Here is a 15677-nt window from a genome sequence, read left to right on the forward strand (position 1 = left end):
GTCCTTATTTTTAGTAGATTCATGCTGAAGTATGTAGGGGTAGAGTCATGATGTTGGGAATTCACAGTAAAATGGCTCAAAAAATACACATAACACCATTGGTTACTATGCTATAATTTCTCAGTTTCAAATTCAGCTGTGTGATGCCAGGGCTGGGACTTGGCAAATCACATTTCTCCTTTGCCAGCTGGCCTTCTGTTAGGCTGCAAATGGGGGCACTAGAAGACCAGAAGTCTAGAGGAGTGGCAAGGAACTTGGTCCTTTCTGTTTTGCTCCTGTTGCTGTCAGTGTCACCAAGCAACAGTTCTTCACCCTGGCAATGACAAAGTTATTTCTCTTAAAAGCAGCTCATTCAAGTTTACCTTTTTTTCCACAATCCCCAAATCAGCCTCCTTATATTTCTTCAGACAACCTGTATCAGTTGGCAGATGCCCTCTCTGCCCCAACTCTGTGGGGCCCTTCATCAAAGCTTCTATGTTTAAATAATCCCAAATTATTTTCCATGTTCTCCCAGCCATAGGGATGGTAGCTGTTTTGTGCATTTACTGCCCTATTCCTTTTGCCCTTCCAGTTCTTTGATATCTGGTTAACATTTCTTTATATTAAATTCTCTCTGTGAAAGTAACTGATGTAGTTTGTGCCTGACTGAGCTCTGACTGGTGAAGAAATTGGTATCAGGAGTCCCAGGAAGCAGATCCTCAAAGACAGAATTTTTGAGGTGTTTGGGTTTGTTTTTAGACTTGAACGCAATGTTGTGCTCCTCGTCATGGAAATATGATGCTGGTAACCCACAACATGGAGTGGCGCTGATTATTCAAATTGTCAGCTGTAGATTATTATGATTTCCCTGAAGCTGGTACCTTGGGGCCCAGGTGGCTTCTGGGAATAATGATGACAATATGGTCTGTGAGGTGGGATGCTTCTTCTGAGTGCACTGGAGTGCTTACAGAAAGAAAACGTCACACTCAGCTCTTTAAAATCTCAGCTTAAGTCTCAATCAGAGAGCTAGAGTTTCTACAGCAGTCTTGAAAGTATCTCAAATCCCTTGTAGGAGCAAGAGCAATCTTGCTGAAATTCAGACACAATATTTAATTGTGATGGTTGCAGAATTAAATGTAAGCTGAATTTGTAGCCTACATCTCTCAGTGAAAGTTAGGGTGAGGACTGAAAAGAGTATCCCTGAGACTTGGAATGAGAACATCTGTGTGCCTGTGGATGTAAAATTCTTAGCCCCTAAATCACTCCAAGTCTTCCTTGCCTTCACCTTTCATGTCTGAGATTAGCCCTCCTTTGCTTGAAGACCCTGTAATACTCTCACCTGAGTCAGCTGCCTTTCGAGGAGATGCCTGTATGTATTTTTCAAGGTGTAGCCCAACTACTCCTTGTTGTCACTAGACCCATAACTAGGGTCAGATCCAGCATATTCCAAGGGAACAAGTACAAAGTCTGATCCTGAAGGAAAGATTTTATAATCAAAAGAACTGCAAGAGTTTTCTAATTTACATAGGAAGAAACCTGGTAAATACGTATGGGAATGGGATTTTAAGAGCATTAGACCAAAGAAGGCAGAATATAGCAAGCCAAATTTATGGGTGTACTTATCAAGGATTCTGGATTTAATATGCTAGCTTGTTTAAAGAATTTACTTACCTGGGATGACAAAAGCCTGGACTAAACAGGGACCCATATCTAATACAATTTGAGATTCCAGAACTTCCTGGCATAATGTAGAAAAAGGAATCCAAAGACCTAGAGAGTTTCAGTTAGTGATCAGGCAAAACCTTTTTTTCCTCTCTATATACCAATTTACAATGACTACCAGAAGCAGTTTGTTTTTATCTGGCAGAGCCAAGAGACCACTTCCACAGACTTGCCTTAGGGCTACGTCAACTTAGTCTGCTATAATATAGTCTGCAGAGATCCTGATCATCTTTACATTTCACAGAGCATCATACTGGTCAACTTCACTGACGACATCATGCAGAGTAGGTTTGATAAGAAGGTAGTAGTAGCAAGTACTTTAGATAGTCTTAGTAAAATGCATGTGAGGCAGAGTGGGAGATAAAAACAAAAATTCAGGGGCTCACGACCTTGGTGAAGTTTCTGATGTGCTAACAGTTGGGAGCATGTTGCAATATCCCTACAACATGAAAGACAAATTCTGTACCTTACATTACCTTCACTTAATCATATCTGCAAAGTCCCTTTTGCCATGCAAAGTAACATATTCATGGATTTCAGGGATTAGGACATGGATACCTTTGGGGGATTATTATTCTGCCTACCACAGGCCCTGACACAGGGACGACAATAAGAGTTCACAACCGTGCTCTCCAGACCTCTGATGTGAGGTAGCCTTTGGCTATGATGCATATCCTTATTTTAATGCTGTTACTATACTGCATCATTTCCTAAGATAAAATATAGATTTGTTAGCTTCGTCGTTTTGGATCCTGTTCTTTAGCAATTGAACTTTGTTATCATTAGTGCTGGGCTCCTCATGTCACTGAGTCAACAGGCAAAGAAGGGGGGCACTTTACTGGCTGGGGTAACTTTGATTACCAAGCAGAAATTGAGTTGCTACTACACAATGAGAGCAAGAAAGACTATGTCTGGGACACCAGTGGATGCTCCGAGGATACCTTTCAGAACTTCTATGTCCAATAGCAAACGTTAACAAAAAACAATTCTTTTCCAATGTCGATGTCTTTTATTTCATTTTCTTGCCTAACTGCCTTGGCCAGAACCTCCAAGTACAATGTTGTATACAAGTTGTGAGCGTGGACATCCTTATCTTTTCCTAATCTTGTGGGGAAGGTACTATGGTCTGAACATTTGTTCCCTCCAAAGCTCATGTGGAAGCTTGATCTCTAATGTGGCGGGTTGAAAGGTAGGGCCTTTGGGAGGTGATTGAATCCATTCATGGATTAACAGGTTAATGAACAAGTAGACTATCATGGGAGTGGCACTTGGGGCTTCATGAGAGGAAACAGCATGTTAGCTCACTTTTGCTCTTTGTACCATGTGATTCCCTGTGCCACTTTTGGACTCTGCAGAGTTCCCACCAAGAAGAAGGCCCTCACCAGATATGTTCCCCAACCTTGGACTTCCCAGCCTCCAAAACTGTAAAAACTAAATTTCTTTATAAATTATCCAGTTATAGATATTGTTATAAGTAACAGAAAACTGACTAATACAGAAGGCTTTATTTCACCACTATATATGACATTAGCTGTGGTGGGTTTTTCATAGATGCTCCTTAAGTTTCCTATATAAAATACTAATTTAAGTATTTTTTTCATTAAAGGATATTGAATTTTGTGAAGCACTTTTTCTCTGTCTATTGAGATGATCATGTAGTTTCTTTTGTTTTATTAATATGGTATATTACACTGATTGATTTTCATGTTGAACCAACTTTGCATTCCTGGGGTAAATCCCACTTGGTCATGGTATATAACCTTTTCTATATGTTGCTGGATTTGGTTTGCTAGTGTTTTGTTGAGGATTTTTATGAATATATTCATAAGGATTATTGGTCTGTAGTTTTCTCTTCATATGATGCTATTTGTCTGGTTTGGTATCATAGAATGAGTTAAGTGTTTCTCTTCAATTCTTTGGAAAAGTTTGTGAAGGACTAGTGTTCTTTAAACATTTGGTAGAATTCACCAGATGACAGTGTAGCCATCTTGTTCTGGGCTTTTGATTACTGAGCTTTTTTGGATTATAGATTCAATCCCTTTTATTTGTTATAGGTCTACTCAGATTTTCTATTTCTTCTTGAGTCAGTTTTGGGAGTTTGTGCCTTTGTAGGAATTTTCCCATTTCATCTAAGTTATATAACTTGCTGCTATTCAATTGTTCATAATATTTCCTTATAAGCCTTGTTTCTGAGGTTGGCAGTAATGTCCCTTCTTTTCATTCCTGATTTTGAGTCTTTTTTTCTTTCTTCTAGGTCAGTCTAGCTAAACATTTGTCAATTTTGCCAACCTTTTCAAAGGACCAAGTCTTGATTTCATTGATTGTCTCTATTGTTTCTCTATTTCATTTATTTTTCACTCTCATCTTTAATATTTCCTTCCTTTTACTTGCTTTGGGTTTAGTTTGCTCTTACTTTTCTAGTTTCTTAAGGCAGAAGTTTAGATTTACTGATTTGATGTTTCTCTTCTTCTTAATGTAAGCATTTACAGCTATATATTTCCCTTTGAGCACTACCTTTCCTGCCTCCGTATGTTCTGGTATGGAGTATTTTTGTTTTCATTTATTTCAAAGTATTTTCTATTTTCTCTTGTGGCTTATTCTTTGACCTATTGGCTATCTATGAATGATTTTAAAATTTTATGCAATGATTATTAAGGGTAGTTAACTTCACAATTTAGTTTTTAGGCAACAGAATACTTAATGAGACTGCTACTAAATTTGAGGAGTTGGGACTTGGTGTCTCCTCATTTTGGGAAATGACAGCATCTTTGTACAAAGGATAGTTACATCTTAACAGAACTACAAAACTATGTTTACTGTATAGAAATTCAAATATGCATAGAAGGGTATGAACAGATGTTGAATTAGCCAGAGGGGTGAAAAGTGCTGGTTATTAAGCTAAAGTCTTTTAGCTTCAAACCCACCCTCTCATACTCTACTTTATGATGCTGGGACTGGAACCCCACAAAACTCATTTCTTTATCACCTAGCTTTCTATTAGACTCTGCAAATAAGGGGTTAAAGAAAGATAGTGGAAATATATGCATAGAAGGGTATGAACAGATGTTGAATTAGCCAGAGGGGTGAAAAGTGCTGGTTATTAAGCTAAAGTCTTTTAGCTTCAAACCCACCCTCTCATACTCTACTTTATGATGCTGGGACTGGAACCCCACAAAACTCATTTCTTTATCACCTAGCTTTCTATTAGACTCTGCAAATAAGGGGTTAAAGAAAGATAGTGGAAATATAGAGGAAGGACAAGTGACTTGCTTCTTCCTCTTTTGCTTTCTATTGTATCATCTCTGTAATGGTTCTTCACCGTGGCAGTAAATTAATTCCAGTAGCAGTTGACTTAAGTTTTCAGTTTTTTCACACTGTCAAAATCAGCCTTATCATATTTTCTCAGAGATGGCAGCACCAGCAGGCTGGCACCTGTTCTTCACCCTTTTGAGCTCCTAACAATAGCACCAGTCAAGCAGGGCCCCCTTCTCAGACAAATGAATTTCATTTCCAAGAGATCCTTCATCCAAGTTTCCACGTTTTAATTACCCCAACTTCCTTTCATGTTTACCCAGCCCTTGTGATGCTAGCTGTATCCTGCATTTATTGTCTATGATACCTCAGTATCTCCTTTTGCCTTCCCAGTTCTCTGATATCTGGTAATTTTTTGAAAATAGTAGATTCTATTTGTTTAGAATCTGGTATGATTTCTGTTTCTTGACTGAATCCTGTTTGATATACGGATACCTATATATTTATATAGACAGACAGCTATGGCAAAATGTAATTTTCAAATCTAGAAAATAGGCATTTGGATGTTCATTATAGTACTCTTCCTACTTTTTGGTATGCTTAAAATCTTTTGTAATAAAATATTGGGGATAAAGGTCTCCTGAATATTTGAATAGGGCTTTTATTAGAAGAAAATGATAAATAGGAATTATGTTGCTCCATAAATCAAGCTGATGTCACTACAAAAACCCCCCAAAACCAAAACCAACAAAAGACTCCCCAAAAGTCTAGTTTTCTATTAAGTTCTTCATACTGATGTCAGTGTCACCAAAGTTCCAAAATTTAAGCAAATAAAATATGGCCTCTTGGAAAGAAATGAAAAGGTTCTGTAGGAAAAAACTGTCCAACTGTTTCATATTATAAGGGAGAAAATTGGGGCCCAGGACTGGTAAAAGCTGTCCAAAATCACATAATAAAATTAATGGAATCAAAACTTTCCCATTACTCATTCATAAAAAGATTGGAAACCAAGTACATGAGGCAGGTCTCTTGGTTGTATGTGTCAGGAAACAGGCTTCAGCAAAAAGGGAAATTTGTTAGCTCATGTAACTTTGAAAGGAAAAAGAAAGTATGACTACATTTAGGGGCTGAAGCGATGTCATGAAGAATCTTTTTCCTTTTCTTAGATTCTCTGTTGGTTTCATCCTCTGGCAGTTTCTCTGTATAAGGTAGCAAAATTGACCATTGGCAGCTCGAGGCATATCCTGCTAGGTTAGCATGTGTAGCATCTTTCCTATTAATTCCAGCAAAAAATACTGGAGCTGACTCTAATTAGCCAGCATGGGGCCATATGGATTGACAGTGGGGGAAGGATAGTTCCTCAAAGTAAAATCAGGGTGCTACTATTAAAAGAAGCAAGTAAATGAATAAATACCAAGCAGGTCAAAATGAGATGATCAGTCTGCCAGACCTCCTGATTCCCATATGCTGAGAGCTACAGAGTGTACACAGCCAGTAAGTAGCTGAGCCAGGAATCAAATCCATTTCTGAATTACAGTAAGATTTGTAGCAAATCTATACTATGAATATCCAGAGGCTATTTTTAAGAAACTGAGATATAATTCAAGTATGATAAAGTTTACCCTTCAAAAGTCTTATGTCTTTCAGATCCCCATACTGACCAGCTGCTCCAAAAATAAAAGTGTGTGTCTATTTGTTTTTGATTCTGACTGGATCATGTCTGAAAATGCTGACTATTTACCAACTTTTTAAAGCTTTTGGTGGCTTAAAAAAGCAACTGATAGGTCAAAAATCCACATGCTCAAGTCAGTTTCATAGAAAACGCTACTTATATCTTGTCTTTCCCACCCTTGTTTCCCAGCGTTTTCTTGCAGTCTTGTGGTTACTGGCTCCACCAGAGTTCTGTCTGCTAATTTTGAGCCAGGAGAGGCTCAGATGTGGCATTTTTAGTCTGAGTCAGTAATACCTTCTAGAGATGTTTAAAATCAGATATTTGGCAAAATCTGTAATGCAAGTAAGTTCGCATTCAACCAACCTGCACAGAGAGTGACATCTGCTGGTCATAAAGATTACATCTTTATACTGACTTAATTCCTTTACAAAATGTATCAATGATCTTCATCATAATAATGAAAATACAAAAAAAAAAAAAGAAAGAAAAAAAGAAAAACAAATGATCTCTTTCTTGGAAAAAAAAGACACTAACACGTATGTACCAATATATGTACCATTGTGGGAGATTATTTTTACTAAAAGAAAAAAAATCTAAGTTTCTTTATTTTATCAAACATTGCAGACTCTTTTTTTTTTTTTGATGAGGAGAAAATAAACTGTAGAATTTGAAAATGAATTAAAAACCCTAGTCAGCCATTTCCTTAAAAGTCTCCTTTGAGTTTTTCATAGCAGGAATTAATTAATTCAATGTAAGAGAAAATTCTAGTAGACTTAATGAAATACTGTCTATGAAAGGTTATTTCACCCTAGCCCTACAATTGTAATATTAGGTCCCAGGCTACGTACACGCCCTCATTCCCATCCCTACTTCTTTCCTATCTTTAGAACTGCATACCAATTAAATTTTATACATACACATCTAGATTTATTCCTGCATTAGCTTTGGAAATTTTTCCACTGCTTTTGATGTTAGATTATAATAGGAAAAATTAGGACCTATATTCTATAACTACATTTTTAAATGAAAGAAGGAATGTATTTCAATTTACTGATGAAAGCATTTTGATGGACGGTGATAAAGCTGAGTTTTCTGTAGAAAATATAAACTCCAATTTGCAGTACTCAAGTGGCATCTAAATTGGTAGTCAGGTTCCATTACCATTTAGACTTTTTTGATTTTTCCCTACTATACAAATACTGTGATTATCCAACTTAAAAATAAAACTTTGTGGCCATCCCTGATTCTTTCCACATGATAAATTTCTAGGGGGAAAAGTCCTCAATCAAAGAGCTACGAATAACCAATAAAGGAACTAAAATTAGTGCTATAATAATAAAAATTGAGAGGAGTAGCAGAAAAGAAAATAGGTGTTTTATAAATTCAATTCTTATCTATTATCTAGAGGAGTCAATATATAGCTTCTAAAGCTGATAAATCAGTTGGTAGAGTGTGGTGCTGATATCACACCAAGGTCAAGGGATTGGATCCCCTTACTGGCCAGCCCCCCACCCCCAAAAAGCTGATATATCAAAATTGCCACATGAACTTGATATGAACATATTATTTAGAGATATGGGTGAAACCACAAGGAGTTAAAGCAGAAATGGTTAAGGTAACTGGGCAGAAAGGGGATTGTGGCTTTTCCTGATAGGACTCTTATACCATTTTTTCCACAGCCTTGAGCATGTAGTAACTTTGGAAAAACATTAAAGTTTTAAAATACAAATGTAAATTTACTTAAATTTTAACATACATATGCTTCCAAATCATCTAGAAAAAGTATACTAATTTATATTCCCATGGAGAATTTTTTGATGGCCCTGAATTACTCAAATGATTTCATGTCAATTTATTTATGATTTATACTGTGGTCCACTCAAAAATTTTGAACTATCTTAGAAAAATAAATATAGAAGGCAACAGAAGTGAGAAAATTAGGGTAAAAGAAAATTAAGTGTAGGAAAAATAAGAGGAGGCCAGAGGACCAAAGAATACATTGGAACCATCTGGAAAACTGGTTAAGAATGAGGATCCTTGACCTTATGGCAGACCTGCTAAATCAGAGTCTCTAGGGTAAGCCTTGAGAATCTCCTTTTCAGCAGCCTTGATAACCTGGAGTCCTGAAGTAATTTAAAAGAAGACAAAGAGTGATTAATATGATATCAGGATATTTATTAATATAGTATTTAAAGCACGGGAGCTAGGGGAGTGGACATTGTGAGATCAGCTCCAAAGAGTACAGTTAAAAATGAGTCTTACATAAGCTAGATCATCCCTTCTTCCACTGTTATATTTCATAATCCTCTAATTTCATTAACCTCCCCATAACAACCCTTACAAAGACAGGTGGACTCACTGTCATTTTGTCCTTTGACTTCTGGGAGGTCTTCTCTCTTTCTCTTGGCTCAATTCCTAGCCTATTGTACCATTAGCTGGATATTCTAGTGCTTGGGTATCTTTTTAATGTATTGCATCAAAAGGTTAAACAGATACTCAGAATTAGAAAAATGCTACGTATCAACTAGCAGTGGTATTTAATCTTTTCTATTTGTATCCTTCTTAAAACATATTTTCACATGCCTCATTAAAAGTTAAAATTGCTGAATTTTTTAAGCACAGAATTCAGTATACCATAAATATAAAAGAAAAGAAACAGAATTACAGCTTAATTTTATGATGGTAGTAAGAATATATTAAAAATTACACATTAAAAAAGTATATCAGCTTATAGCGACTTCTGCTGTAGTTTTTGTTCAATGATGTCTGAAAAACGAGGTACTTTTTTTGAAATAGCCACACGAATGTCATCACTAACATTAAAGCAGCTTCTGGACTTTGTTTTAAAATGTAAAAGTGATGAAAATCCCAACTCACAAAGATATGTAGTTGCAAATGGCATAAGGATTTCTAGAGCTGTCTTTGCTAGGTTTGGAAACACTGTGAATTGAGCACACCAAAAATCCTCAAGCTTCATTGTTTCAAATTCCATTAGGATTTGGCCACTAGCTCGTAATTCAGCAAGATCATTTTTCATTAAATAACCATCATCAACAAAATCAAGATTAAAAAGAAATGGATCCAGTACCCATTTACTTGCCTCATCAAGATCTCCAACAGAAAAATACCCATGGAAGAAGTTGCTCAACTGTTGGAGATGCAGTGTTATTTCAGCTGCAATGCATATTCCTTCATTATCTGAAACAATTACTTCTTCGAGAAAAGGAAAGTTGGTAAAATTTCTTTTCTCAATTCGTTTTTGCCAAAATGGAAACTTCCTAACAAAAGCGGATAACTTCTCTCTGGCTGATACTGTGTTCATCCCAGTCCTTTGCAGAGAGGCACTAAGTTCATTTAGGTGTTTGAATAAATCTGCAAGGTATGCTAGGTGAATTTTAAACTCTTTATTTTCAAAGTCATCAACTAAATTACTGCTTTGGTGATGAAGAAATTGATTTATTTCTTCATACATTTCAAAAATATGAGTAAGTATTTGGCCTCGGGAAAGCCACCTCATTTCAGTATGGAAAAGGAGGACACTATATTCTATACCAATTTCTTCAAAGAAAGCCTGAAAAAGGCGATGATTTGGAGCTCGCCCTTTGATGAAATTTATTACCCTCACCACAGTAAACAGAGCATCCTTCAGCTTTGCAGGTAATGTCTTTGTGACAAGTGCATGAGGGTTCAACAAACAATGTGTGATCACAATATGAGGTACCTCTTTTTTCACACAGGCAACAAATTCTGAATTTTCTCCTAGCATAGAGGAGGCACCATCAGTACAAACAGAGCCACAAACATCAAGTGCTATCTTATGCTTCAAAAAGAAGTCTCTGAAGAGACTGAACACATCTATTCCTTTCATGGTTAACTGCAATGGTTCACAGAATAGGAATTCTTCTATGATCTCTCTTTCTTTTACATATCGCACAAATGCCATTAGCTGACTGCAGTCATCCATGTCAGTTGTCTCAGCAAGCTGAATACCCACTCTAAGAGGACTGGCTTTGATATCTTCTAGAACTTGCTGTAAGATATCCTGGCTCATTTCGTCAATTCTAGAATGGATCACATCATCTGATAAGGGTACTTGCTGAAGCTTCTTTTGGGCATCTGGTCCCAAAACTATTTGAGCTATTTCCAGTGCACAAGGTTTCACTAATTTTTCAGCTATTGTATGAGGATTCTTCTCCTTAGCACATAAATATGCAAACTGATATGATGCTTGTAATAAGGCATCCTCATTAGATGGAACTCCAAATGTTTTCAAGGTTTCACTCTGATCAGATGGTGTTGGCATATGCTTCAGGCTATTGAGATCATGTCCAGCTATACCACCATGCTGTCTGTTAAAATGGTCTGACAGTTTTGATGGTCTGAGGTCAGCATTTGAAAATACCGACTTACACAATACACATTGTGGGCGCTGAGTTCCATCAACTTCCGTTGTACAGGTGAACCAGTAACGAACATAGTCATCTTCCCATTTGCGTTTCTTCGACATGACACACAAAATTTCTCAGGTAGTAATCCAGAGATGCCACAGAACTTTGCTTTGGGAGTAAAATATAACCCACAAATTAAAAATCACCTAACAATCAAATTATAACAAAGTCATATTACATGCTATCCTGTACATGTCAAGACATACCCTGCAACATGTCAGTTTGAAGTAAGCCATGACAGCATGACAGTCTACTTTAATACCAGCAATACATAACTGGTGCCCTGCAATAAATGATTTGCAAGCAAGTCATAAGTGAGAGATTTGGGCTTAGGCAAGTTATGAATATCCATAGGTCCTTTATTGGCAAATTGCAATTATGGTTTAACTTGTTTTCAATCATGTATGTTACAAACAAATCTGGTACATTTTGTATCCCCAGAAAGGGCATCTCACTAACACCCCCTCCTTCCATCCTGCCCCAAAGATGTATGCACACCCTTGGTTAAGAATGACAGAATAGAGAAAGAAGTTATTTACTAAATACTTTAAGGAAGGGCAGATTTTGACATGGTGGCTAGTTCTTTTTAATAGTTAAGAATTGAACAGGTCTGAAAAACTATTTGATCCTTGAGCTGTTTTAACTCCAACGTAAGCAGAGAATTTCAAATAGGTCTTTTAAGTCTAATTAAGCTACCAACGACACAAAGTTAAATTACAAATTTGATCCAGAGTATCCTTGCTGCTATGTAAAGTATAACACACTATCACTCCATAACTCACATTGTCCGTGTATAAGCAAAGTAACTTGATCAGGAGAAACACAATGATTCTTGTTACCGAGACTTCAGAAAAATTCCTCTCATATGAGAGGAACCCATAAGTACAATAAAGAATTTCACAATGCTTTTTCATGACTACCCCTCAATAAAAACAATCAAGAAAGAAGCAAAATGATTTTGTTTTGTAATGTTGAATATGCTAATTATCCTGATTTGATCATTACACATTGTACACAGGTATTGATATTCAACTTTGTACCCCACAAATATGTATAATCAATTACATTTCAATAAAAAAATTGCTTTCTGAAACACAGAAAAGAAAGAAAGAAAGAAAGGAAAAAAGAAGCTAAAAACAACATAATGAACACAAGCAGCATTCCTAATTTGGCTTAACCCACGGACAGGATGTGGAAGGCAGTGGTTCCCTAGTTTAGTAAATGGAGGAATCATCTGAGCAGATTCTTCTCCCTGACTCCCCTGAGATTCTGATTCTTACCTCTGAAGTAGGGGACTAGAATCTGTATTCTGAATAAGTATTTTAGATAATTCTTATGAATAGTAACTAGAACAGTTATCTGTAATAAAAGATGACCATCACAATCACCGGGAGGTATACATGTCCCATGCACTACCTAATAAATCTTCTCCAGAGGTAGGACAAAAGAATGTGAAATAAAGATGTCCAGGTAATCCTGATACACATCCTAGTAAGTAGTCAGTTTTAAAAGAATGAAAACATATCCTCCAAGCCAATCTCTAGCTTACAGATATTCTAGATTGCCAAATGAACAATCCAAATGCTTTAATAGGCATTTAAGTTTTCTAAGTTTTCTGAGTTGATGACAATCTCCTATGAAAGCTGACGGACCTAAAAAAGAAAGCCATGCCCTTTTTTTGTCTCTCATTAGCAATGAGCAAAGGTATAATCCACAGGTAGACTCAAATATACCTTAGAAAACAATTCTATCTTCAAGATAAATAAGTGATCCCTAAAGTTCTATGCCACAGAATGTGGCTAAAATAATTTAACCAGAGACACATTTAAATCTAAATGTCCATTTTGGCCATTAAAAAAACCCACAATAAGTAAGCCAAGAATATTTACTTAATGCACTAGTTTTCTAGTCGTTCTGCCAAAACTCACTAGTTGTAAAATGTATGTCTATGTAACTAATATGTTGACCCATTATGTGGTTGTTATGAGCCAGTTAACAATTGGAGGATATCTGCCAATCAAAAAAGACGAGCTGAAGTTTAAAAAGTTGATTTTAAGTCTTCTTTTGTCAAGTAATGGGACTATTTGGAGTTTAGAGCCACTCCTAATTAATGACAATAAAATTATTACATTAGCATAAAAAATGCCCATCTTTCTATATTCTATTATATTTACCATAAATATTTAGGGAGGCAGAGGGAACAAAGGAAAAAGCTTTGCTTTAGTCTCATTAGAAATCAGTACAGGACCTGTTAAGAGTCCATTTGTATTCACACTGACTATGCTACTCAAGTATATTTTTATTTAACTGTTTTGAACAAAAGAATTTTTAAAAATCCACTTATAGTATTCTTCTCCATTTCCCTCAAAAAGGGAGAACAGGTAGCAAGAATTTTCAAGATCCTCAAAGATGAACTTACCGCCCAAGAGGCTTTCTTGTATTTTAGAACTTCACAATTTCCACTTCCCTTGTGGGACTTAGGATTACAGTACCCTAAAAAAAGTAAACATTAAAAAGGCATCATCATAATAAGGAATTACTATTAATTTAAGCAGGTGTGATAATGGAATTGCAGCTGTGTTTTAAAATGTCCTCATTTGTTAGATTATTTACAAGTAAAATGATGTCTGGGATTTCTTTTACAATATTGTACCTCAGTACACACACAAAGTGGGATGGCCATAAAAGAAATAAGACTGGCTTTGAAATGGTAACTCTTGAAGCTGGATGATGGCTACACATCATTACACCATTCTCACTATTTTTATATACACTGGAAATTTTCCATAACAAAAAGATAAACCAACAAAAAGCATTATCTTTAAATATCATTAATTTTAAGAATGATTATTTTGAGAGTCTTTTGAAAGATATCTTAAGATGCTGAATGAAAGATTTGATGTTACAAAGTAAAATTTTTTTGCAAGTTTATGAAGTACAGGTAGATAAGAAAAAATATCACAACTGAAAGAAAAATCAGTTAAAAGTGAACATTCACATAATAGGATTATTTAGGGAATGCTAAATACATATATTTCAGCAGTGAAAACACCAAGTGCAGCTGTAAACCTAAATACAATTCAACTTCTACCTAGCCACCGCCTACGCAAGTTCATGGCAGGCACAGAGAGAGGCAGAGGACTTAACCCTTACATTTTACAGTTAAAATCAATAGCCAAAAGAAAAGGGGCGGGAACGTGGTACTTGAGCACACGGTCCAGAGGCAAACGTCTGGGATCTTAAGTCGGCTTCGTCACTTACAGGCTGGGAGCTTTCCAAACTCAGTTCCTCAAGTGGGGACGATAACAGTACCTACCTTATAGGGTTGCTGGCAGGTTTAATTGTATGCATGCAAAGAACACGCGGCTCTTAACTGATAGGGCCTGAGGGTGTTATTAAGGACGGAGACTTTTGGAGCCGGCCGGGGCATGATAAGGGCGCCGGCGGCGAGGAAGGACCAAGTTCGGTCTCCGCCCGCTCGTCTCAGAGCCTGAGCCTCAGGCCCAGGGGATGCTCGGGATTCTTTTAGGCGCCCATTTCAGGCTCCAGTTCCGATCTCCGCTCAGCCTGGGGCCCAGCCTCTGGGCGTCGGAACCAGTCTAGGCCACCGTTCCTCAGGTCCGACCCCGGAGCAGGAACCTGCAGAGCGCGGAGAGAGAGACGCGCTCACAGTAACTTCCACCCCAGCCCGGCCAGGCTTCCATCCGGGTTCTCCGGATTGCTTCCCGCCTGCAGACTGGGTAAGAGGTCTCCCCGCACGCAGGCGCAGTAGCAGCTGGCTGAGGGAGCATGCCAGCTGCTACCCGGCTGGCTTGAGTAGGGAGCATGCGCGCTGGTCGTCCCCATTTTTTTTAAGGTTGTGTACGTGGAGCTGGAGGATTTTTTTTTTGTATCTGCCAGAAAGGATGAATCGTAGAATCTCAGGAATGGAAGACACCGAAAAGTCCACATAGTTCTACTTTTTAACATTCAGAGCACTGCAAATAAAATTTTATACTGTCAGGCCTTGAACTTGGAGATGAAAAAACTCCAATAACTACCATGTTCCATGTGGAGTCAATGAGGAAAAAGGGAAGGACGCTCATTGAACTCCCAAATCAAACGTTCAGGCAAATGAGGCAGGCTTTAAATTTCATTATGATACTCACAGTGGAGGATAAACTACCACCGCTTGTGTCCTGTTGCCCATGCAAGTCGCCCTCATCCTATAAGTTAAAGCATGTGGATCAATTTCCTAAGAATTATCAATCCATCTCAGAGAATAGATTTTAATTTTATATAAAATTCTTTTTAATAACGTAATTTAAAAGTAACAAACCCACATTAGAGAAGTTTTAGAGGAAAAAATCTCAAAATAGAAACTAGAAAACATTGAAAGAAACAAATCCAAATATAGCCCTCTTTCCTAATTTTGGAGTATTTCTGGAATTCTTTTAAAGTTAATGAAATGTTTATTCATTTTCGTATAGTAAGTCTTTACTTTGAAGCATTCCACAAGGCTGGTGCATGCTAGGGGGAAGTTTTAGAAGGAGTTGTCAAAGAACGTGGGACATGTGCATCATTTTCAGGTGTTGAGGGTGAACCCCGTAAACCCTGAGGGCCTG

The 15677-nt window shown here is 37.2% G+C and overlaps 1 protein-coding gene across 2 annotated transcripts; it reads right to left on the minus strand.

The window, feature by feature from the left end:
* Nucleotides 1-9311: 9311 nt before the first annotated feature.
* FAM200C (family with sequence similarity 200 member C) lies at nt 9312-14785 on the minus strand. 2 transcript variants are annotated; one of them, XM_063087288.1, is made up of 3 exons: nt 14390-14785; nt 13493-13566; nt 9312-11176 (listed from the first exon to the last, which is right to left on the minus strand). In XM_063087288.1, exon 3 carries the CDS (start codon nt 11130-11132, stop codon nt 9354-9356), a length of 1779 nt encoding a protein of 592 aa, XP_062943358.1. In that variant the 5' UTR covers nt 11133-11176; nt 13493-13566; nt 14390-14785; the 3' UTR covers nt 9312-9353. The 2 variants fall into 2 exon arrangements, with proteins under 2 accessions (XP_062943358.1, XP_062943356.1); XM_063087286.1 differs by having other exon boundaries at nt 9312-11181.
* Between the last annotated feature and the right edge of the window lie 892 nt (nt 14786-15677).

This window comes from Cynocephalus volans, chromosome 2, assembly GCF_027409185.1.
Source record: "Cynocephalus volans isolate mCynVol1 chromosome 2, mCynVol1.pri, whole genome shotgun sequence".
Taxonomy (NCBI): Eukaryota; Metazoa; Chordata; class Mammalia; order Dermoptera; family Cynocephalidae; genus Cynocephalus; species Cynocephalus volans.